The sequence below is a fragment of the Piliocolobus tephrosceles genome, chromosome 8 (assembly GCF_002776525.5).
Source record: "Piliocolobus tephrosceles isolate RC106 chromosome 8, ASM277652v3, whole genome shotgun sequence".
Classification (NCBI taxonomy): Eukaryota; Metazoa; Chordata; class Mammalia; order Primates; family Cercopithecidae; genus Piliocolobus; species Piliocolobus tephrosceles.
This window is the reverse complement of record NC_045441.1, coordinates 73676748-73697639: the sequence shown is the minus strand read 5'-3', so window position 1 is coordinate 73697639 and position 20892 is coordinate 73676748. Positions and strand designations below refer to the sequence as shown.

The following is a 20892-nucleotide window of genomic DNA, read 5'->3' as shown; positions in this document are numbered from 1 at the left end:
AACACAGTAATAAATTGATGGCCCCCTTATACCTCCACTGATAACTAAAGTTCACATTTGGTAAAGAAGATAGAAGCCTTTGCAGCTGCCTTAAATTATTCTATGGAAACAAGTGGTACATATGTGTGTGTGTGTGTGTGTGTGTGTGTGTGTGTGTGTATTTTTTTTTTTTTTTTTTTTTTGAGAAAAAGTCTCACTTTCTCACCCAGGCTGGAGTGCAGTGGTGTGATCTCGGCTCACAACAACCTCCACCTCCTGGGTTCAAGCGATTCTCCTGCCTCAGCCTCCTGAGTAGCTGGGATTATAGGCGTGTGCCACCATGCCTAGCTAATTTTTGTATTTTTTGGTAGAGACGAGGTTTCACCACGTTAGCCAGGCTGGTCTCAAACTCCTGACCTCAGGTGATCCACCTACTGTGGCCTCTTCCAAAGTGCTGGGATTACAGGCTTCAGCCACCGTGCGCAGCCATAAATATATATGTCTTACCTTGAGTTGTTTTCGTGACTTACTCACACGGTGGAGAGGGAAAGAAATTGCTCAGTAGGTCAATTCCTTTAGGTCACTGAGTCCCAACAGAAATAGTCCACAAATTCCCCTGGTTTAGAGGCAATGATTTCTAATTCCTAGCTCCCCACTTGGTCCACAGTATGCTCATCTGGAAAACATTTAGTCATTTCTGAGGAGATTCTAAAATGAGGCAACCCCTGGTCAACTGTCTGCCTTTCATAAAAGGTCAATCAAATACATGACCAACAAAGACATACATTTCTGAGCCATATGGAAAAAATAATTGACTTAATGGGACCCTGATCACTTAAAAGAATAGATGCGTCTCTTAAAAAGAAAAGTGTATTCTCTCATCGGTTCCAATATTTTCATAATATTTAAAGCTCTCAAATGCTAAATAAAATATTAAAACATTTGAGTGAAATGTGGCACTGTTTCTGATTTTCTATAAGGTTATGATAAATTTACTTGACACAATTTAACTTTAAATGATCATGTGTTAAGCAGAATTAAATTAATGAAAATAAATGTTACCATCTAAATAATAAATATTTCCTAATTGAGTAGCTAAGGTAAAAATAATGCTAAATTATCTAGTTTTTAATTAGTAATTATTCAACAGAAGATTTCTCCCTGCTAATTATCTTTCAAGATTCAGGTGAAAAGATACTAAGATCTTTTAACAAAACCATTCATTTAAGCCCATTATTAAATAAACTATATTATCTTAACATTTTATGGTATGAGATTCTCACAGCCAAAATCATTGGCTTGTTTTCCTGGGTAATATTTCAAACCCCTGTGAAAAATGAATAGTTGCTTAGAAAAGGGGGTTAATTAAGTCATAGTGTCATTTATGGCGTTGCCCAAAACTGTCACTCTGCTCATATATTTTCCTTTCTTTCAACTTACAGCCCTCACTATTTTTTGATAACTGGAAGTTTTCTGAATTTTGCATCTTGAATACCTCACTGTTGTTCTTTATCTGCCCACCAAAGAAACAATCATGTTGAAACTGCATTTTTTAATATGTAAAAGCCACATTTGTCTAAAACTTACATTCTGTAATATGTAAAGAAACAATAGTATGCAAACTACAGTTTTATCCTTGCAATCAATATGAATGTATTACACTATAAATTGTCTATGGCCTACACTTCTGGCCTTAATTAGCCATCTCAAAACGTCATGCTGTAGGTCAAATGGGGTCATAAAAAACATAAGTGGCTTACCTCAAACCATCATCACTATTAGAAAGTAACTTAAAACACATGCTTTATTGGTATTCTCGATTTAACATCATCTTCTTAGGAAAGATAACCTGTGGTTCCAGAATTATTAATTTTTTTAGCAACCTATCAGAATCAAATTCTAAGCAAATTAAATAAGAAACCAAATTGGAGTTTCACTAAATAGAACCTACAGAATTTGCTTGTTGTTAATGCTGGTGGATTTCTTTGAAACCTTAGACTAGTTAAATACTAAATAGCTAGTAAGAGTGGAGACATTGCTAGAGATTATACTAGACAGCTGTTGACTGAGATTTCATAGGGCAGTTTTAGACCTTGTTTATTTGTATCTCCAGTAGTTAGCCCAGGAGTTTTACTCCAAGTGCTTGTTGAATAATATAATGCATATTAAATTAATACCTTAAAAAGACAACCTCACTCTAGAAAAACAAAAGACAACCTCAAAATTCTATAAATTTAGTAATAATACTAGTTGATCACTCAGAGCAAGTAACTCACCTTATGGAGAGGGGCTTTCAGAGTTGTGTTCAATTTTGTCACTTTCAGATGAAAATAAAAGTGAACACTGGAAGAACATCTGTAAAATTACAACCAAAGACAACCATATTGTAGTTCATCATTCATTCCCTACATTAGATTGTGCTTGATATTTCTTCAAAAATTCAATGTTAGTAAAAAGTTTGATTGTCCTAGTGAATTTAAGGATATTAAAACTCTATAACCTATTGTTCCTTTCCTTTCTTAGCTTCCCGGGAAGATTTGGGGCTAAAGTCAATGCCTGATTATATTTTCTATATTAGGTTGGGTGTTTTTGTAGTTATCATTTCCTTTTTCCAGTGTTTCCCTTTTTATAGTTTATTCCTTTTTAGAAATGTGTGCTGTATATTATGAATTAGTGGCAGCTTTTTATTCTTAATCCTCATTTTTCAATTGTTTTTGAGCTTTCAGAACACATTGTTCACTACTTCTTGATTTTTTTTTTTTTTTTTTTAGACAGAGTTTTGCTCTCTTGCCCAGGCTGGACTGCAGTGGCACAATCTCGGCTCACTGCAGCCTCCATCTCCCGAGTTCAATCAATTCTCGTGCCTCAGCCTCCCGAGTACCTGGGATTATAGTTGTGCACCACTATGCCCAGCTAATTTTTGTATTTTTAGTAGAGGCAGGGTTTTTCCATGTTGCCCAGGCTGATCTTGAACTCCTGGTCTCAAGTGATCCAACTGCCTCGGCCTTTCAAAGTGCTGGCATTACTGGCGTGGTTGAAACTCTCTCTTCCTGGCCTTTCACTATATTCTTTCAGTCAACAAATATTTATTAAATACTTAATAGTTGTCAGACACTGTTGTGATTCCTCTCCCAACTCAACGATCCTGTTTCTCATCCCATTCACTCTCACTTCTGCCCCATAAATGGTGCAGGTCCACCAAGGTTCTGTCATTTATTTTATGATGTTCTCAATTCTGCACTCTGTGCCTTGATTTAGGAACACAATCCCTTACTTGAAACTTTTGAAGCCACATATGCTTCAAAATTCTGAATTTTTGGATTTTAGCAAAGTCATAGGTTGTAACAACCATATATTTTGTAACACTTTACACAGAGAGGGGCAGCACTCTTTAATCAAATCTATTAATATTTCTGCAATGAAATATATGAATGTTTACACAAAGCGAGATAGGGACTATGACTACTATAGTAGTATATGTAGACTGTATAACCCTCACTGCATTTTTTTCCTTTTTTTTTTTTTTTTTTGAGACAGGATCTCACTCTGTCACCCAGGCTGGAGTACAGTGGCACAATCTCGGCTCACTGTAACCTCCATCTCCCGAGTTCAAGCAATTCTCCTGCCTCAGCCTCCTGAGTAGCTGGGACTACAGGCATCCACCGCCATGCCCGGCTAATTTTTGTATTTTTGGTAGAGATGGGGTTTCACTATACTGGCCAGGCTGGTCTCGAACTCCTGACCTTAGGTAATCCGCCCGCCTCGGCCTCACTACAATTTTTTTTTTTTTTTGAGACGGAGTCTCGCTCTGTCGCCGAGGCTGGAGTGCAGTGGCCGGATCTCAGCTCACTGCAAGCTCCGCCTCCCGGGTTTACGCCATTCTCCTGCCTCAGCCTCCAGAGTAGCTGGGACTACAGGCGCGGCCACCTCGCCCAGCTAGTTTTTTTGTATTTTTTAGTAGAGACGGGGTTTCACCGTGTTAGCCAGGATGGTCTTGATCTCCTGACCTCGTGATCCGCCCGTCTCAGCCTCCCAAAGTGCTGGGATTACAGGCTTGAGCCATCGTGCCTGGCCCTCACTACAATTTTTACCAGGTGTTGCAGCTAAATGAGTTTTGTCTTAGAAAATGCTTTTCAAACCATTTTTGATTTTGAGATTGCAGATAAGGCATGATTTACCTCTTACCTTTTCTACTTTTCTAACTTTTTCTACTTTAAATATTTTAAGCAAATTTTGTCTCGAATCTGTCTGGTCCTACATTTCCAAATACCTTCTGGACATCTTTACTAAAGGACCTATCAAATACTTTAATTTGTACCAAAGCAAATGTATTGCCTTCTAACCCACTGATCTCTTTCTTCGTTGTTACTCTCTTTAACGCTTAGCATCATCACTGAATCCTATGAAATCCAACATAATATTTCTTGAACTCCTTGCCTCCTATCATTGTCACAGTTCTGACAATGGGTGCAGGCCTTCATTACCTCTCCTTGCAGTTTTGTGACTTCCTAAACTAGGCTGGATAGCCTAATTTATTCATGCACTAGGTTGGACATTGGCAAATACCAATAAGGCAGGCTTAACTTCAGGTTCCCCACTTATAAGGACCTCTTCTTAGTGGGGAAGGCTAATTAAAGGATTAAATAAATTAGAGAACATTGGTACAATGGGCTATTTTGGAACCATTAAAGACAATGAGATGACTCTATATGTCAATTGCCAAGACATATTAAGAAAAAATGCATGTTGCAGAATAGTATATTGAGGTCCTATGAACAGATAGTTTGTCTATATAGAGAAAGTCCTGGAAAGCTATATACAAAAACAGGCATATTAAATTAATACTTTTAAAAGACAAACTTCACTTTAGAAAAAACAAAAGACAACCTCAAAATTCTATAAATTTAGTAATAATACTAGTTGATCACTCAGAGTATTTAACTCACCTTATGAAGAGATGCTTTCAGAGTTGTGTTTAATTTTGTCACTTCTAGATGAAAATAAAAGTGACCATTTGAAGAACATCTATAAAATCACAACTAAAGACAACCATATTGTGGTTCATTGCTGATAGCAGTGTCTCTGGAAAGACAATGTGGATTTTATTTTCTGATTTTTCTTCTTTTAGTGTTGAAATTTTTCAAAGAATATGTATTTTAATCCAAAAAGGGATTATCAAATTAAATGTGATGAGATATATGAATGAATAAATATAATGAAGAAAGGAATATAACGCGAAGAGGCAGGGCACGGTGGCTCACGCCTGTAATCCCAGCACTTTGGTAAGGCAAGGCGGGCAGATTGCTTGAGTTCAGGAGTTCAAGACCAGCCTGGGCAAAATCACAAAACCCTGTCTCTACCAAAAATACAAAATATTAGCTGGGCATGGTGGAGCACACCTGTGGTCCCAGATACTTGCAGGGGCTGAAGTGAGAGGATCTCCTGACCCCAGGAGGTCAAGGCTGCAGTGAGCTGAGATCGTGTCACTGCCCTCCAGCCTGGTCAACAGAGTGAGGCTCCTGTCTTAAAAGAAAATAAGGTGGGAATACAGTACAAAGTAACTAACTCAGGCTAAGTTATGAAAATCTTAGAAAATGCTTTCCTTTGAGTGCAGCAACAGACATTCCAATCAGAGCAAACAGCAGACCCAATGGTACCCATTTCTTAAAGGGTACAGTGTGGGAACAGCAGATTGGGTGCTGGAGAGTAGCTTCAAGGGGAAACAAGATTTGACACTGAGGTTAGATATGGAAGATAGTGAAAAGGACTGGAGATAGTCAAGTGTTTCTGGGCAACTGGGTGGCTTATGGTAGCTTTAAAAGAAACAGGGCTAATCAAAACCACAGTGAGAATGCTACTTCATAGCCATTAGGGCAGTTATAATAAGAATAAGTCAGTGAAGGACTTCAACTTGTTGGTAATATGGACCTGCTCTAGTTGGTGAGGAGCTTCTGGAAGTTGTTGATTTTTAAATAAAATAATTTTTTTTTCTTTTGGAGTATTTTTAGATTTGCAGAAAAGTTACAAAGATAGTACAGAGAGTTCTCATATAAGCCCTCAACCATTTTGTCTCCCTTAATATTATCTTACATTATCATGGTACATTTGTCAAAACTAAGAAACCAACATTGGTAAATTATTATTACCTGAAAGCCAGTCCTCATTCAGATTTCACTGGTTTTTCCATTAATGTGCTTTTTCTTTTCCAGGAGTCAATATAGGATCCCACAAAACGTTTAGTTGTCATGTTCTCCATAATCTCCTCACTCTGAGTTCCTCTTCTCAGTCTTTCCTTGTTTTTCATGAACTTCACAGTTTTGACGGGTGCTGATCAGAATGTTTGTTGAATATTCCTCAATTTGGGTTTGTCGGACATTTTCTCATGATTAGCCTGGAGGTAAAGGTTTTAGAAAAAATACCACACAGGTATTTTTATCACATTATTTTAAATGTGATAATGTGATAAAGGACACATCATTGCTGATGTTAACCTCTATCACTTCATTTAAGATGTTTGCTAGGTTTTTCCACTGTAAGCTTCCCAGAAAGTTTTTCCTTTCCATACTTCTCAGGCTTTTAAGCTGTACATTATATTACAAGTGGTGTTTAATGCGATTTTTTTGGCTGGGCAATGGGAAGAGGGTGGAAAAAAGAAGGTCAGTTATATAGCTAAAGTTGTTATAATAATTCAACTGATAGAGGATAAGCACTTGGACGTCTAGTGGAAATAGTAGATGGTAAAATGGATTGGAGATATTCAAGTGTTTCTGGGAAACTGGGTGGCTCATGGTAGCTTTAAGAGAAACAGGGTAAGACAAAACCACAGTGAGATACCACTTTATACCCATTAGGAAAGTTATAATAAAAAGTCAGATAATAACAAGTGATGGTGAGGATGCAGAAAAATTAGAATCCATACACACTGCTGATAGGAATGCAAAATGGTGTGGCAACTTTGGAAAACAGTCAGGCAGTTACTCAAAAAATTGAACATATTTAGTATTTGATGCAGCAATTCCACTTCTAGGTACATACTTGAGAAATAGAAACACAAGTACACATAAAAATGTATACACAAATCTTCATAATAGCATTACTCATTATAACTAAATGGCAAAAACTACCCAAATGTCCACCAATTGATGAATGAACAAAATGTGGTATATCTTATTTAGCTGTAAAAAGGGTGGAAACATTAACATGCTATGTTACAACACAGATGAACTTTGAAAATGCTATGCTAAGTGAAAGAAACCAATCACAAAAGACCACATATTGATTCCATTTGTATGACATGTCCAGAATGGAGACAAATCTAGAGACAAAAAGTAGATTTATAGTTGCTTAGCACTGGGGGAGTGGGTGGATGGTGGAGGGATTAGGCTATGATAGGGCAAATGGTATGAGGGTTCCTTTTGGGGTGATGAAAATGTTTTTAAATTCATTATGGTTATGGTTGTACAACCCTGAAAACACTAAAAGCCATAGAATTATACACTTGAATTTGGTAAATTGTATGATATGTAAATTATATCTCAATGAAATCACTACAAAGAAATCTGTAACATATGGCAGGGGAACCATACTTGTTCAAACTACACTTATTCAAATCGAAGTGCTGGCAGGACATCCAGGTGTAAATGTTGAGCAGCTCAAAACTTAGGTTGGACCTACAGATATGACACCACAAATCATTAGCATAAAGGAGTCACTCAGCAGAAAGCAAGATAATTCATTTAGTTCAATTTACTAAACATAGTAGCTGAAGGGAAGGTTTCAAACAGGGCAACTTCAACAATTAATAGCACTGAGTTTTCAGGGGTTAACGCAGAATGAGGACTGACTCTGATACGGTTTGGCTCTGTCTCCCCACTCAAATCTCATCTCAAACTGTAATCTCCACGTGTTGAGGAGAGAGGTGATTGAATCATGGGGGTGGTTTCCCCCGTGCTGTTCTCGTGCTAATGAGTGAGTTCTCAAGAGATCTGATGACTTTATAAGGCAGTTTTCCCTGCTCTTGCTTGCTGTCTCTCCTGCTGCCTTGTGAAGGTGTGTGCTTCCCCTTCTGCCATGACTGTAAGTTTCCTGAGACTTACCCAGCCATGTGGTACTGTGAGTCAATTAAACCTCCCTTGTTTATAAATTATCTATTCTTGGGTAGTATGATATCTTTATAGCAGTGTGAAAATGGACTCATACAGTTAATTGGTACCAGAAGTGTGGGGTACTACTATAAAGATATAGAAAATACATAAGTGACTTTGGAACTGGGTAATGGGCAGAGGGTGAAATAGTTTGGAGGGCTCAGAAGAAGACAGAAAGATGTGGAAATGTTTAGAACTTCCTAGAGACTTGTTGAATGGTTTTAACCAAAATGCTGATAGTGATATGGACAATGAAGTCCAGGCTGAGGTTGTCTCAGATGGAGATGAGGAACTTATTGGGAACTGGAGCAAAGGTCAGTGTTACTATGCTTTAGCAAAGAGACTGGCAGCATTTTGCCCCTGCCTTAGAAATCTGTGGAACTTTGAACTTGAGAAAGATAATCTGAAATTGGAACTTATGTTTAAAAGGGAAGCAGAGCACAAGGTTTGGAAAACCTGCAACGTGACTAAGAGATAGAAAACCCATTTTCTGGGAAGAAATTCTAGCCAGCTGTAGAAATTTGCATAAGTAATGAGAAGCCAAATGTTAATTGCCAAGACAATGGGGAAAATGTCTCCAGGGCATATCAGAGATCTTGGTGGCAGCCCCTCCCATCACAGGCCTGGAGGCCTAAGAGAAAAAAAAATGGCTTCCTGTGCAGGGCCAGGTTTCCACTGCGTGTGCGGCCTCGGAACTTGGTGCCCTGCATCCCAGACTTTCCAGCTCCAGACATGGCTAAAAAGGGACAAGGTATAGCTTGGGCTGTTGCTTCCAAGGGTGCAAGCCCCAAGCCTTGGCAGCTTCCACGTGGTGTTGGGTCTGCAGTGCACAGAATTCAAGAGTTGTGGTTTGGGAACTTCCACCTAGATTTCACAGGATGTATGGAAATACCTGGATGTCCATGCAGAAGTCTGCTGCAGGGGCAGAGCCCTCATGGAGAACCTCTGCTATGGTGTTGCATTAGGGAAATGTGGGATTGGAGCCCCCACAGAGTACCCACTGGGGCACTGCCTAATGGAGCTGTGAGATGAGGGCTACCATCCTCCAGAACCCAGAATGGTAGCTCCACTGAGAGCTTGCACCCTGTGCCTGGAAAAGCCAAGGACACTCAGTGCCAGCCCATGAAGGAGCTGCCCAAGGCCATGAGAGCCCAGCCCTTGCATCAGCATGCCCATGATGTGAGCCATTAAGTCAAAGGAGATTATTTTGGAGGTTTAATATTTAATGACTGCCCCACTGGATTTTGGACTTGCATGGGACCTGTAGCCCCTTTGTTTTGGTCAATTTCTCTCATTTGGAATGGGAGCATTTATCCGATGCCTGTACCACCATTGTATTTAGAAAGTAACTAACTTGCTTTTGATTGTACGGGCTCATAGGTGGAAAGGACTTGCACTTGCCTTATCTCAGATAAGACTTTGGACTGTGGACTTTTGAGTTAATGCTGAAATGAGTTAAGGCATGGGGGGGCTATTGAGAGGGAAGGCATGATTGATTCTGAAATGTGAAAAGACATGAGATTTGAGAGGGGCCAGGGGCAGAATGATATGGCTTGCTCTGTATCCCCAACCAAATCTCATCTTGAATTGTACTACCCGTTATCCCCATTTGTCAAGGGAGAGACCAGGTGGAGGTAACTAACTACATCATAGAGCGGTTCTCCCATTCTGTTCTCATGATAGTGAGTGAGTTCACAATGAGATCTGCTGGCTTTTTTTTTTTTTTTTTTTTTTGAGACGGATTCTTGCTCTGTCAGTAAGCGTGATCTCAGCTTACTGTAACCTCTGCCTCCTGGGTTCAAGCAATTCTCCTGCCTCAGCCTCTGGAGTAGCTGGGACTACAGGCATGCACCACCATGCCCAGGTTTTTGTATTTTTTTTGTAGAGATGGGGCTTTGCCATGTTGGGCAGGCTGTTCTCGAATGTCTGACCATGAATGATCCGCCCACCTCGGCCTCCCAAAGTGCTGGGATTACAGGTGTGAGCCACTGTGCTCAGCTGATCTGATGGTTTTATAAGGCAGTTTTCCCTGCTCTTGCTCTCTCTGTCTCTCTCTCTCTCTGCCTTGTGAAGGTGCCTGCTTCCCCTTCCACCATGATTGTAAGTTTCCTGAGGCCTCCCCAGTCACGTGGAATTGTGAGTCAATTAAGCCTCCTTTGTTTATAAATTACCCATTCTCGGGGAGTATCTTTATAGCAGTGTGAAAATGGACTAATGCAGACTCCTTTGGCATTCAAGACAACATTGTTATTGAGACTGGCTGATGTCTCTCCTCATTTTCAACTAGTCTCTGAATGGGAATACGTTTGAGAAATGAACCATTAGACAATTTCATTATTGTGTGAACCTCACACAGCATACTTTCGCAAACTTAGATGATACATCCTATTGCTCCTAGGCTACAGACCTATACAGCATGTTGTTGTACTGAAGACTTTGTGCAGTTTTAATAGAATGGTCAGTATTTGTATATCTAACTGTAGAAAAGATACAGTAAAAATATGGTATAGCCCAGGCACAGTGACTCATGCCTGTAATCCTAGCATTTTGGGAGGCCGAGGTGGGCAGATCACTTGAGGTCAGGGGTTTGATACCAGCTTGGCCAACATGATGAAACCCCATCTCTACTAAAAATACAAAAATTAGCCAGGCTCAATGGTGGACAACTGTAATCCCAGCTACTCAGGAGGCTGAGGCGAGAGAATCTCTTGAACCTGGGGGGCAGAGGTTGCAATGAGCCAAGATCATGCCATTGTACTCCAGTCTGGGTGACACAGCAAGGCTTCATCTCAAAAAACAAAAACAAATTACAGTACAGAAGATTAAAAAATGGGTTCTAGACCAGACCGGGTAACATAGTGAGATCCCATCTCTACCAAAAAACACAAAAATTCACTGGATGTAATGGTGTGTACCTGTAGTCCTAGCTTCTTAGGAGGTTGAGGTGGGAGGCGCACTCCTGCCTGAGTAACAGAGCAAGGCCCTGTATTTAAAAGAAAAAAAAAATACACCTGTATAGGGCACTGACCATAAATTGTGCTTGCAGACTGAAAGCTGCTTCCAGGTGTGAGTGAGTGGTGACTTCCAGGTGTGAGTGAGTGGTGAGTAATGTGAGGACCTAGGACATTACTGGACCCTACTGTAGACTTTACATACTTAGGTCACACTAAATTTATAAAAATATATTTTTCTTTCTTCAATAATAAATTAACCCTCGCTTATTGTAGCTTTTTTACTTTATGCACTTTTAATTTTTTTTTAACTTTTCTTTTTTGGATGGGGTCTTGCTGTGTCGTGCAGGCTGAAGTACACAGCAGCATGACTATTGCTCACTGCAGCTTCGAACTCCTGCATTCGAGCTATCCTGCCACTTTAGCCTCCCAAGTAGCTGGGGCTATAGGCATGCACCACTACACACAGAACATAGAAAAGGTACGGTAGGCCAGGTGCGGTGGCTCATGCCTGTAATCCTGGCTATTTGGGAGGCCAAGGCAGGCAGATCACGAGGTCAAGAGATTGAGACCATCCTGGCCAACCAACATGGTGAAATCCTGTCTCTACTAAAAATACAAAAATTAGTTGGGCATAGTGACACATGTCTGTAGTCCCGGCTACTCGGGAGACTGAGGCAGGAGAATCACTTGAACCCGGGAGGCAGAGGTTGCAGTGAGCTGAGATCGTGCCACTGCACTCCAGCCCAGGCGACAGAGCAATGCTCCATCTCAAAAAAATAAGCAAATAAATAAAAAAGGTACATTTTCTAAAAACATTTTCACTCTTTTTGAGTAACACTTAGCTTAAAACACACTGTACAGCTGAACAAAAATATTTTTCTTTGTATTCTTATGAACTTTTTTCTATTTTCAAAATTAAACTTTCTTTTTACATTTTAACTATTTTGTTAAAAACTAAAACACAAGCACACATACTAGCCTAGGCCTACACAGGGTCAGGATCATCAATATCACTGTCTTCTATCTCCATATCTTGTCCCAGTGGAAGTTCTTCAAGGGCCATAACATGCAAGGAACTGTCATCTCCTATAATAAGGCCTTCTTTGGGAAGACCTCCTGAAGGACTCTCCCGAGGCTGTTTACAGTTACCTTTTTTCCTGTAAGTAGGGGTATAGTTTAAAATAATGATAAATAGTACTATGTACCATACATAATTCTGTGTAATACTTTTATATGCAGCCTACTGTGCTGCTTGTTCACACCAGCATCACCACAAACATGTGAGTAATGCATTGTGCTAAGACGTTATCATGCCTTTGTCTTTAGGCGACAGGAATTTTTCAGTTCCATTATGATCTTATGGGACCACCATCATATATGCAGTCTGTCATTGACCAAAGTCATTATACAGCGTATAACTGTACAACTGTCTTCATTTCATGTAATAGAACGCTTTACCGTAAGTGGTTATGGCAATGTCCTCGAGTAATGAGCAGAGTATTTTTGGATGACAGAAGTTGAAATTTAAGATTATACTAATTAAAACTAAATATTTTTGGTATATAGTAATCTATATGGATTTAGAATTATTTTATTTCCTTATTCAAGACAATGGGTCAAGCCATAAAACCTAACTGGCCACACAGGTCATCAGTTATTCTATACTACCTTATTCCAAACCTGCCACATCTTCCCTGCTCACCTCCAACATGGTGCTAGAGAGAAATTCCATACTAAAGATAATGACAGTTGAAAAGAAGAAAAAAAGAAGAAGAAAAAAGTCAAATGATTCCATCAACTCTTTCAATGACCATATATTCCTTGTTTGGAATTTAGTAAATGTTTTAAAACCCAGGAAGGCTGGGCATGTAATCCCAACACTTTGGGAGGCTAAGGCCGAAGTATTGCTTGAGGCTAGGCGTTTGAGTCCAGCCTGGGAAACACAGTGAGACCTCATCTCTAGACAGAAATTTAGGAAAACCTAGCTGTGTGTGGTAGTGCCCACCTGTAGTCTGAGCTACTCGGGAGGCTGAGCCCAGAAGTTCAAGGCTGCAGTGAGCCATGATTGTACCACTGTATTGCAGCCTGGGCAACAGAGTGAGATCCTGTCTCTACAAAAACAAAACCAAACCAAGCCAGAAAAAGAGATACTTCACAAATTACAGAAGATGTAAGATTCTGTTTGCCTTTTCTCGAGATGGAGTTTCGCTCTTGTTGCCCAGGCTGGAGTGCAATGGCACAATCTCGGCTCACTGCAACCTCTGCCTCCTGGGTTCAAGCGATTCTCCTGTCTCAGTCTCCTGAGTAGCTGAGATTACAGGTGCCTGCCGCCACGCCCAGCTAATTTTTGTATTTTTAATAGAGACGGGGTTTCATTATATTGGTGAGGCTGGTCTCGAAATCCTGACCTTAGGTGATCCACCCGCCTCGGCTTTGTAAAGTATTGGGATTACAGGAGTAAGCTACCGCACCCCGTCTCTGTTTGCCTTTTTAATGTCATCTAATTCATTTTATAAGTAGAGTATCAAGGAAATAATTATCATGGTATAGTGTGGGAAAAGGTGAGTAAATCCCTAACACTGCTGACCCAAGATTTTATTTGGTAGGTTTAATCTTGACCTTACAGCTATGAAATTTCAAGTTTGTGCTTGAATACATGACTAAAACAATGAAAATGAAAAGACCAACAGTATGTACCATTTTAGTTTTTATTAATAAAATAGAAACCTAAACTCAGACAATTGCTTTATTCTTGCATCTAATCTGACCATATATTGGAGTAGCAATTCTTTATAAAAGGACTTAGGTGAGAACTGTCAATACATCAGTTCCATCAAAAACTCTAGGTTGGAATATCTTAAAAAGAGTAAATTAAATATGAGAAAGCACAGAAATCTCTCCCTCAAACAAGAGGGGCTTCCTTTAATAGTCTTTAATATAGCTCATTTGCAATTATATGAAAATCCATCACGATCAATCATTTTGCACAATCCCTAAAGGATAAAACTGAGGGAACTCATGGATAATTTTCACAGCTTCATTGTAAAGTCCAAGATCTGAAAGAAACATTTAAGCAAACATTTAATCTACAGTGGAAAGTTGTAACATCAATTATTATCTAAGATATTTTTACCTATTTCCTTTTTCTCACCCTTTTGGAAGTGAATTTCTAGAAATGGACATATGGATTATGGATTCTTGTATTTAACTGTGATGCCAAAAAAAAAAAAAAAAGACATGGGAGTACCATCCATTTTGATGTTCATTATACAGGCAGTTTCTGCCTGGTAGTGTTTGGGTGTTATGCATTATTCAGTTCCTTCAATTCATATATTACAACAAAAAAACTAATACTATTTTTGTTATATTAAAAATATTATCTTTCGACAAATATTAATTAATCTTTACTGAGTTTCTTACATATATAAGCACTACTTAGAAGCAGGTCAAAACAAAATGTACCCCCATTTTCCTTTAGGATTACAAAATTCTATAGCAATTGAAAATATAGCAGTACTAAATCTCTAGACCAATATATATCAAATTAAAAATAAAAAGTTTTCCTGCTAATTACATAAAACCAGTCAATACTAGAATGCTTTATTTACCAAAAGGATGGTTATCTTCTTTAAATTGGACATAAGATGTACACAAGATGGTGGCCTTGGCGGTTACTTTTCCAACCACTTCCATAATTCCAGAGATTTCTTCATCAAGCTAAGACACAGAACAAGACATCAATTTGGTGTTATCACATTTTCAGTTGACAATTAATTTGGAAAACTGTTATACAGGTTCCTAATCTTTCACTTCAAGTAACAAAGTAATTTTAAAAATTACCAATGCAAAAGTTAAAATGTAACTTGTTAACAAATGTTTGAGTACTTAACTGTCAGCATGTTAACATTCCTGTTACATTTAGTAGTAGCTTCAAGTCCAAAGCTACAATTCAAGTTAAAGCCGAAATCACTATTGAAAATGTCCAGCATTTCTATAAGCAGTAATTTCCTATGAGAGGAATCTTCTATAATCTGTATTTCACAATGTGTTCTGTATACATTAACCAAATAGCATATGGATTTGTCTTGACAAAATGCCAAAACAAGTTTTAAGTATGTTAAACATAAAATGCAAAAATAAATAAGTAAAAACTGAAATATATGAACAAAAATAGAAAATAAAATAAAATTTAAAACTCTTGAGCGGCTGATCGAGGCAGGAGGACTGCCTGAGACCAAGAGTTCAAGACCAGCCTGAGCAACATAGGAAGACTCCATCTCTACGAAAAACAAAACAAAACAAAAATTAGCCAGGCATAGTTGAGCATGCCTGTAGTCCCAGCTACTGGGGAGGTTGAGATGGGAGGAACTTGATCTCGGGAGGCTAAGGCTGCAGTGAGCCACAATGGTGGCACTGCATTCCACCTGGGGCAACAGAGTGAGACCCTGTCTCAAAACAAAAAACAAAAACAAAACAAAAAACCTCTTGAGGAAGAAAAAAGCAATTTAAATTTTTCTTATGTGATTTTATGGTCTTTCATAAGGAATGAGAATTGTTATCCAGTATTTATGGGATATGTTCAAAAATCATGAAACCCAAAAAATCATTGGTTAAAAATGTAAAAGGAAATATAATGAGAGACTAGTACAAGAATTTAATTTTAGAGCCAGGGACGTTTTACCAGCTCATACTTTTTAAATTCATTCCAAAAAATTAGAAACATCGGCAACAAACCAAATCTAGATGAATTAACTATAATATATATGAGACTTATTAATATTTAAACATACGGGTTCCATCAACTCGATGGTTCCATTTTTTCCTTCTCCATCTGAAAGAATAAACATTTTTCCAGTGGGATGAATCTAAAAACGAAACATAAGATTAAAATCTCACCGAAACAACAACAAAAAAGTTTGACAAAAGATGAGTACATTGATCCTTAGTTGAGCACAAATCAACTGTTTTTTTGAACAGTTTATTCGTTCTATTCATTCAGTTTATTCAACTTATTAGTTCAAATTATAATCTTATGTTACCAAATCTCTTCATGGAAAACAGTTAATTTTGAATCTCAGATAAACAAGGATTTTTTTTTTTTTGTAGTGTATAAGTAGGTTCTGTATTTGCTAAATATGGCAACCCTATTCTAATAACAGATCAAAGGAAGCCCACCCTATCGAATAGTGAAAGCTGCTGGCACTCATGATTTAGCACATATCCCATGGAGGGTATGTTTTAAAAATCAGGCATGATGAAGTAAAAGGAGAACTGGTTGCTAGAATATCTGTGTCCTACTCCTGGGAAGCAGCTGTAAAGAGCGCTGTCAGATCGCGTTTGAATGCTACCTTTGCCACTTGCTGAGTTTCTGAGCATTTCAGTCAACCACCTACCACTTATACTCATTTTCCCTACTTGGCAAGTCAGACCAACACTCATTTAAGGAAAAGGATGTGTGGATGAAATGAGCTACTAAATAAGTCTTTATATAATAGTTTTCTTTTCCTCAGCTTTTCAGGTCACTGATTCCAAGACTGTGGGCCTGTTTCTCGCCTGTAGAATGAGGGAACTTCACTTTAATAGTGGGGTTAGATAACTCGCTACTACGGGACCCAAAGCGGACAGTCAAGGCGTGTTTTACAGAGAAGCGATTACGAGGAAACGAGGTTTGCAAAAAGAAGCAATTTCAGAAGAGAAGGAAACCAGCGGATTAGTTTTGTCGGCGTCCATCACGTCTGAGTAAACTAAGAAATCTGAAGGTAGATATGGGAGTCGTGTTTATAATTTCCTTTATGTAAGCACGACCAGAACGGAGGCGACGGGTACTGGAATTTAGAACGCAGAGCATCTGAAAACACCTTGTTTCCGTGTCACAAAAGAGGCGCCAAAATGGGGCTACAACGGGTAAAGAATTTCCAAAAAGTCTCCTTTTGCAAAATACAGGATTCGGGAGCGCAGTGATCTGAGGCTTTCCGTCCTTTTTCATCCGCCGTTATCCACTCAGAATCCGCCACCCAGGCGGTCACGGGGTCCCTCCCTCCAGCTACGGACAGGGGAGCCCATGACTGCGAACCCGCATACCTTTTCCAGCCTCCCTACGAAGCAGACAGGCTTGTCGATGAACTGAGCTAGCATGCCAGCGTTGATGCGCGACCTCGGTAACTCCATCGTGTCCACCATGATTATGGCCCAAGACTGCAGCTGGCGGGAAACCCACGGACTACTGAAACTGTGCGCCCCGCGGGTGTCTATGGGTCAGATTTCCCGGCACCAATCAGCGAAGACTAGCGCTCCAGCTTCGCCAATTAATTGCGCGGAAACCTAAATCGCAATCGCGCTGTCTCTGAAAGGGGTGGAGAAGGGGCGGGATGCGTCCGGAAGTGGAGATTGGCTGCTTAGTGACGCACGGCGTCCTGGAAGTTGCCTGATGCAGGGCGAGAGGCAGTGGAGGCGGGGCTTGGATAGGGGCGGAACCTGAGGCTACTCTTCTGCGATCACAGGATTCTCCGCGGTGACTTGACCCCGGAAGTGGGGTGTGGAGCTCCGGTGCCGGCGCGGCGGGGGACTGCGGCGCGAGCCTCAGGTACCTCTTCTCGCGGGAGGCGCCGCAGCCTTACTATTACCCCATTCTTCCCGCGGACAGAGTCAAAAGAGCTAGGCGGGATTTCGGTACCAGCTGCTGCCGCGGTGCTGTGGGTGCTGCGTACCAGCTGTTACTGTTGCCCCGCCTTCCCTCTTCCCGGTTCTGCGTGGGAGGCGCGGGAGTTTTGCCGAATGATATGTGGTGTGGCGTCGGGGTTGTGATACCCGCCCCCTTGGAGATGGGGAGAGGGGTCATCAGTGCTCTTGATCACTTTCTTCAGGCTTTTGCCACTTGTTGGCTGAGGGTCGATTTACTCCCTTCGCTGCGTCACTCTACTTTTTCCAGTTTCTCCACCTGTAAGAAGAGAGACTTCTAAGACGTTTTTTAGCCCAACCTGGCCACACTGCGGAGGGGCCGGTTCTCTCACCCCGCTACCTCCTCCGTGTTGGGAGCCAATAGAAGCACTTAAGGATGGGTAACGGAGAAGGACTACTGGCCACTATCAGAGGAGACAAGCTTAAATCGTTGTCAGACCCCGAGTTAGTGTTCCCCGAGCTAAGGTTCTTCCTTGTGAGGCGTATTTTCCCCTCCCGCAAAACGAAGGGTTAGGCGGAATGATTTGCAAGGTCCCAGTTGACTCTAACTTTTGGCCGTATGTTTGACTCAACATTTTAAACCCCCTCAGCAGTCTTTCTGTCGTTGCCCTCCACACTGCGAGACTCTGGAGGGCGATCTGGAGGTCTGGAAGATAACTGATTCCTGGGAGAGTGGGGGTGGTCTCCAGTCTGTCCCTGGCTCATCTTGTGACCCGAAGCCGGCGGCCTTGCCAGGAATATTCTAGAATGAATGCGCATAAAAATACCGTCAAACGGTACTGTGGAAATTGGACAGAAGTTTTAATTGGGTATTATAACTTTGTGGAAACTGAGTGTGAATTTGCCCAAAGTTACAGAATTGTCATCGTTCAAATTCCCTTAGGCAAAAAAGATCCGATTTGAGACTTGACGTGGCAATTTAAGATTAGAATCTCATGTACGATAATTAAATGATAGTCTCCCTTAGTGTTTACTTAGCACTTAATAAGTTTGTCTTAGTTTTACTAATAGTAGTTTAAAGGATTTCATTAAACAGATGTAGAATGTGTGTCAGTGGTGTATAAAAAAGTTGTGGTTGTATTGGTACAAGTCAATAAAGTCCATTTTGTATTAAAGCTTTAAGTCTTTTGTACTTTAGCATTGTTTTGCAAAGCAAGTTGATGTGCATTATATAGGGGAGAGTACACACATGAATGTCTTTAATAGCATTTTTTTTTTGAGGCAAGATCTTGCTCTGTCACCCAGACTGGAGTGCAGTGGCATGCTCATAGCTCACTGTAGCCTTTAACTCCTAGGCTTAAGCGATCCTCTCACCTCAGCCTGCAAGTAGCTGGGACTATAAGCACATACCACCACACCCAGCTTATATATATATAAGCTGGGACTATAAGCACATACCACCACACCCAGCTTTTATATATATATATATATATTTTTTTTTGGTACAGATGGGGCCTCACCATGTTGACCAAGCTTATCTCAAACTCCTGGGCTCAAGCGATCCCTCCCTCCCCTCTCTCTCTCTCTCCCGAAGTATTGAGATTACAGGTGTGAGCCTTGGTACGCACCCTGTAATAGCGATTTTTTTTTTTTTTAAAGAGCAGTCCTGAGAGTACCAGATGTTAATGTCGTTGTTTACTTGCGGTGAAAACGACCACTTTTAAGCAAAGGCTTTCTTTTAAAACAGGGAGATGAGCAAGAAGATAATTTAAAACAGTTTTCTTTTGCATATTTTGGAGTCACTTAAAATATTACGAAATATATGACGTACAGAGAAAAGTATGGCTAGCCGATTTGCATAGTTTTGAGAGAAATGAAATGAATCCATGGGGCCTGTCATTCAGCTGAAGGAATGGAACTTTACCAGTTACCAGTAAATTTTACCAGTTTACATTTCCCCAGTTAAGCCCTCCTTGCTACAGCCTTAAGTAAACACTCTCTTGAAATTTGTGTTAAGCTTCCTAAGCCTTTCTACATAGTGTTATTACACATGCAGGCATTTCTAAATGGTATGTTGTTTAATATTGCCAATCTTTGACTTTTATATAAATAGAAACATGTATCTTCTGACTTGTTTCTTTTTGAGATTCATCTATATTGACGAATGTATGTAGAGCATATTTTTATTTTGTTACAGGTAGGCATGAGCGGGGCAGTAGTGGGCTGAGCCCCAACCCACTAGAAATGTCGGGTGATGGTTTGGCAGTTATCGAATTTGCTTCTCTAAAAATGACAATTCGGCAGCGCCAGGGAGAGGCCATTTCCTGATGGTCCACACCTGTTATCAAAATGTTAATTGAATGTAGACCCGAGGGAGAAACAGCTTCCTGGGCATGCATATTAAGAGACAAAGATGGTAAAGTATGAAAGTATGATCTTCCAGGTACACTCCACCAGAAAAAGGAAGAAGGCCTTAGATGGGTGTGCATGTAACTTCCTAAAAACACTTCCCAAGGCTAAGGAGGGCTCTGTGCCTGCGGGCAGCCTATCCTAAGGGAAGAACCATGGGAAAGAGACAAGCTTACAAAACTCCTAGCATCGGGCCGGCGCAGTGGCTCATACCTGTAGTCCCAGAACTTTGGGAGGCGGAGGCGGGTGGATCACCTCAGATCAGAAGTTCAAGACCAACCTGGTCAACATGGTGAAACCCTGTCTCTACTAAATACACAAAAAATTAGCCAGGCATGGTGGCGGGCACCTGTAGTCCCAGCTACTCGGGAGGCTGAGGCAGGAGAATGGTGTGAACCCGGGAGGCGGAACTTGCAGTGAGCTGAGATCAGGCCACTGCACTCCAGTCTGGGCCGCAGAGCGAGACTCCGTCTCAAAAAAAAAAAAAAAGGATATGAACAGACATTTCTCAAAAGAAGACATTCATATAGCCAACAGACACATGAAAAAATGCTCATCATCACTGGCCATCAGAGAAATGCAAATCAAAACCACAATGAGATACCATCTCACACCAGTTAGAATGGCAATCATTAAAAAATCAGGAAACAACAGGTGTTGGAGAGGATGTGGAGAAATAGGAACACTTTTACACTGTTGGTGGGATTGTAAACTAGTTCAACCATTATGGAAAACAGTATGGCAATTCCTCAAGGATCTAGAACTAGATGTACCATATGACCCAGCCA

At 40.3% G+C, this 20892-nt stretch overlaps 2 protein-coding genes across 2 annotated transcripts in view; one reads left to right on the top strand and one right to left on the bottom strand.

Moving 5' to 3' along the window:
- Nucleotides 1-13770: 13770 nt before the first annotated feature.
- RPA3 (replication protein A3) lies at nucleotides 13771-18871 on the bottom strand. Its single transcript, XM_023224890.3, has 4 exons — nucleotides 17159-18871; nucleotides 15868-15942; nucleotides 14686-14794; nucleotides 13771-14133 (listed from the first exon to the last, which is right to left on the bottom strand). Exons 1-4 carry the CDS (start codon nucleotides 17255-17257, stop codon nucleotides 14051-14053), a joined length of 366 nt encoding a protein of 121 aa, XP_023080658.2. The 5' UTR covers nucleotides 17258-18871; the 3' UTR covers nucleotides 13771-14050.
- UMAD1 (UBAP1-MVB12-associated (UMA) domain containing 1) overlaps nucleotides 17511-20892 on the top strand; it is a 240687-nt gene continuing 237305 nt past the window's right edge. The window contains exon 1 of the mRNA XM_023224888.3: nucleotides 17511-17660. The gene's annotated coding sequence lies outside the window, so the exon portion shown is untranslated. The remainder of the gene's footprint in view (nucleotides 17661-20892) is intronic.

Coding starts and splice junctions, on each gene's coding strand:
- RPA3 (XM_023224890.3), bottom strand. CDS start 17,257: ATGGTGGACACGATGGAGTTACCGAGGTCGCGCATCAACGCTGGCATG. Junction 15,943..17,158: donor TCGTAGGGAGGCTGGAAAAG/GTATGCGGGTTC, acceptor TTTCGTTTTTAG/ATTCATCCCACTGGAAAAAT. Junction 14,134..14,685: donor AGAAGATAACCATCCTTTTG/GTAAATAAAGCA, acceptor TGTTTCTTTCAG/ATCTTGGACTTTACAATGAA.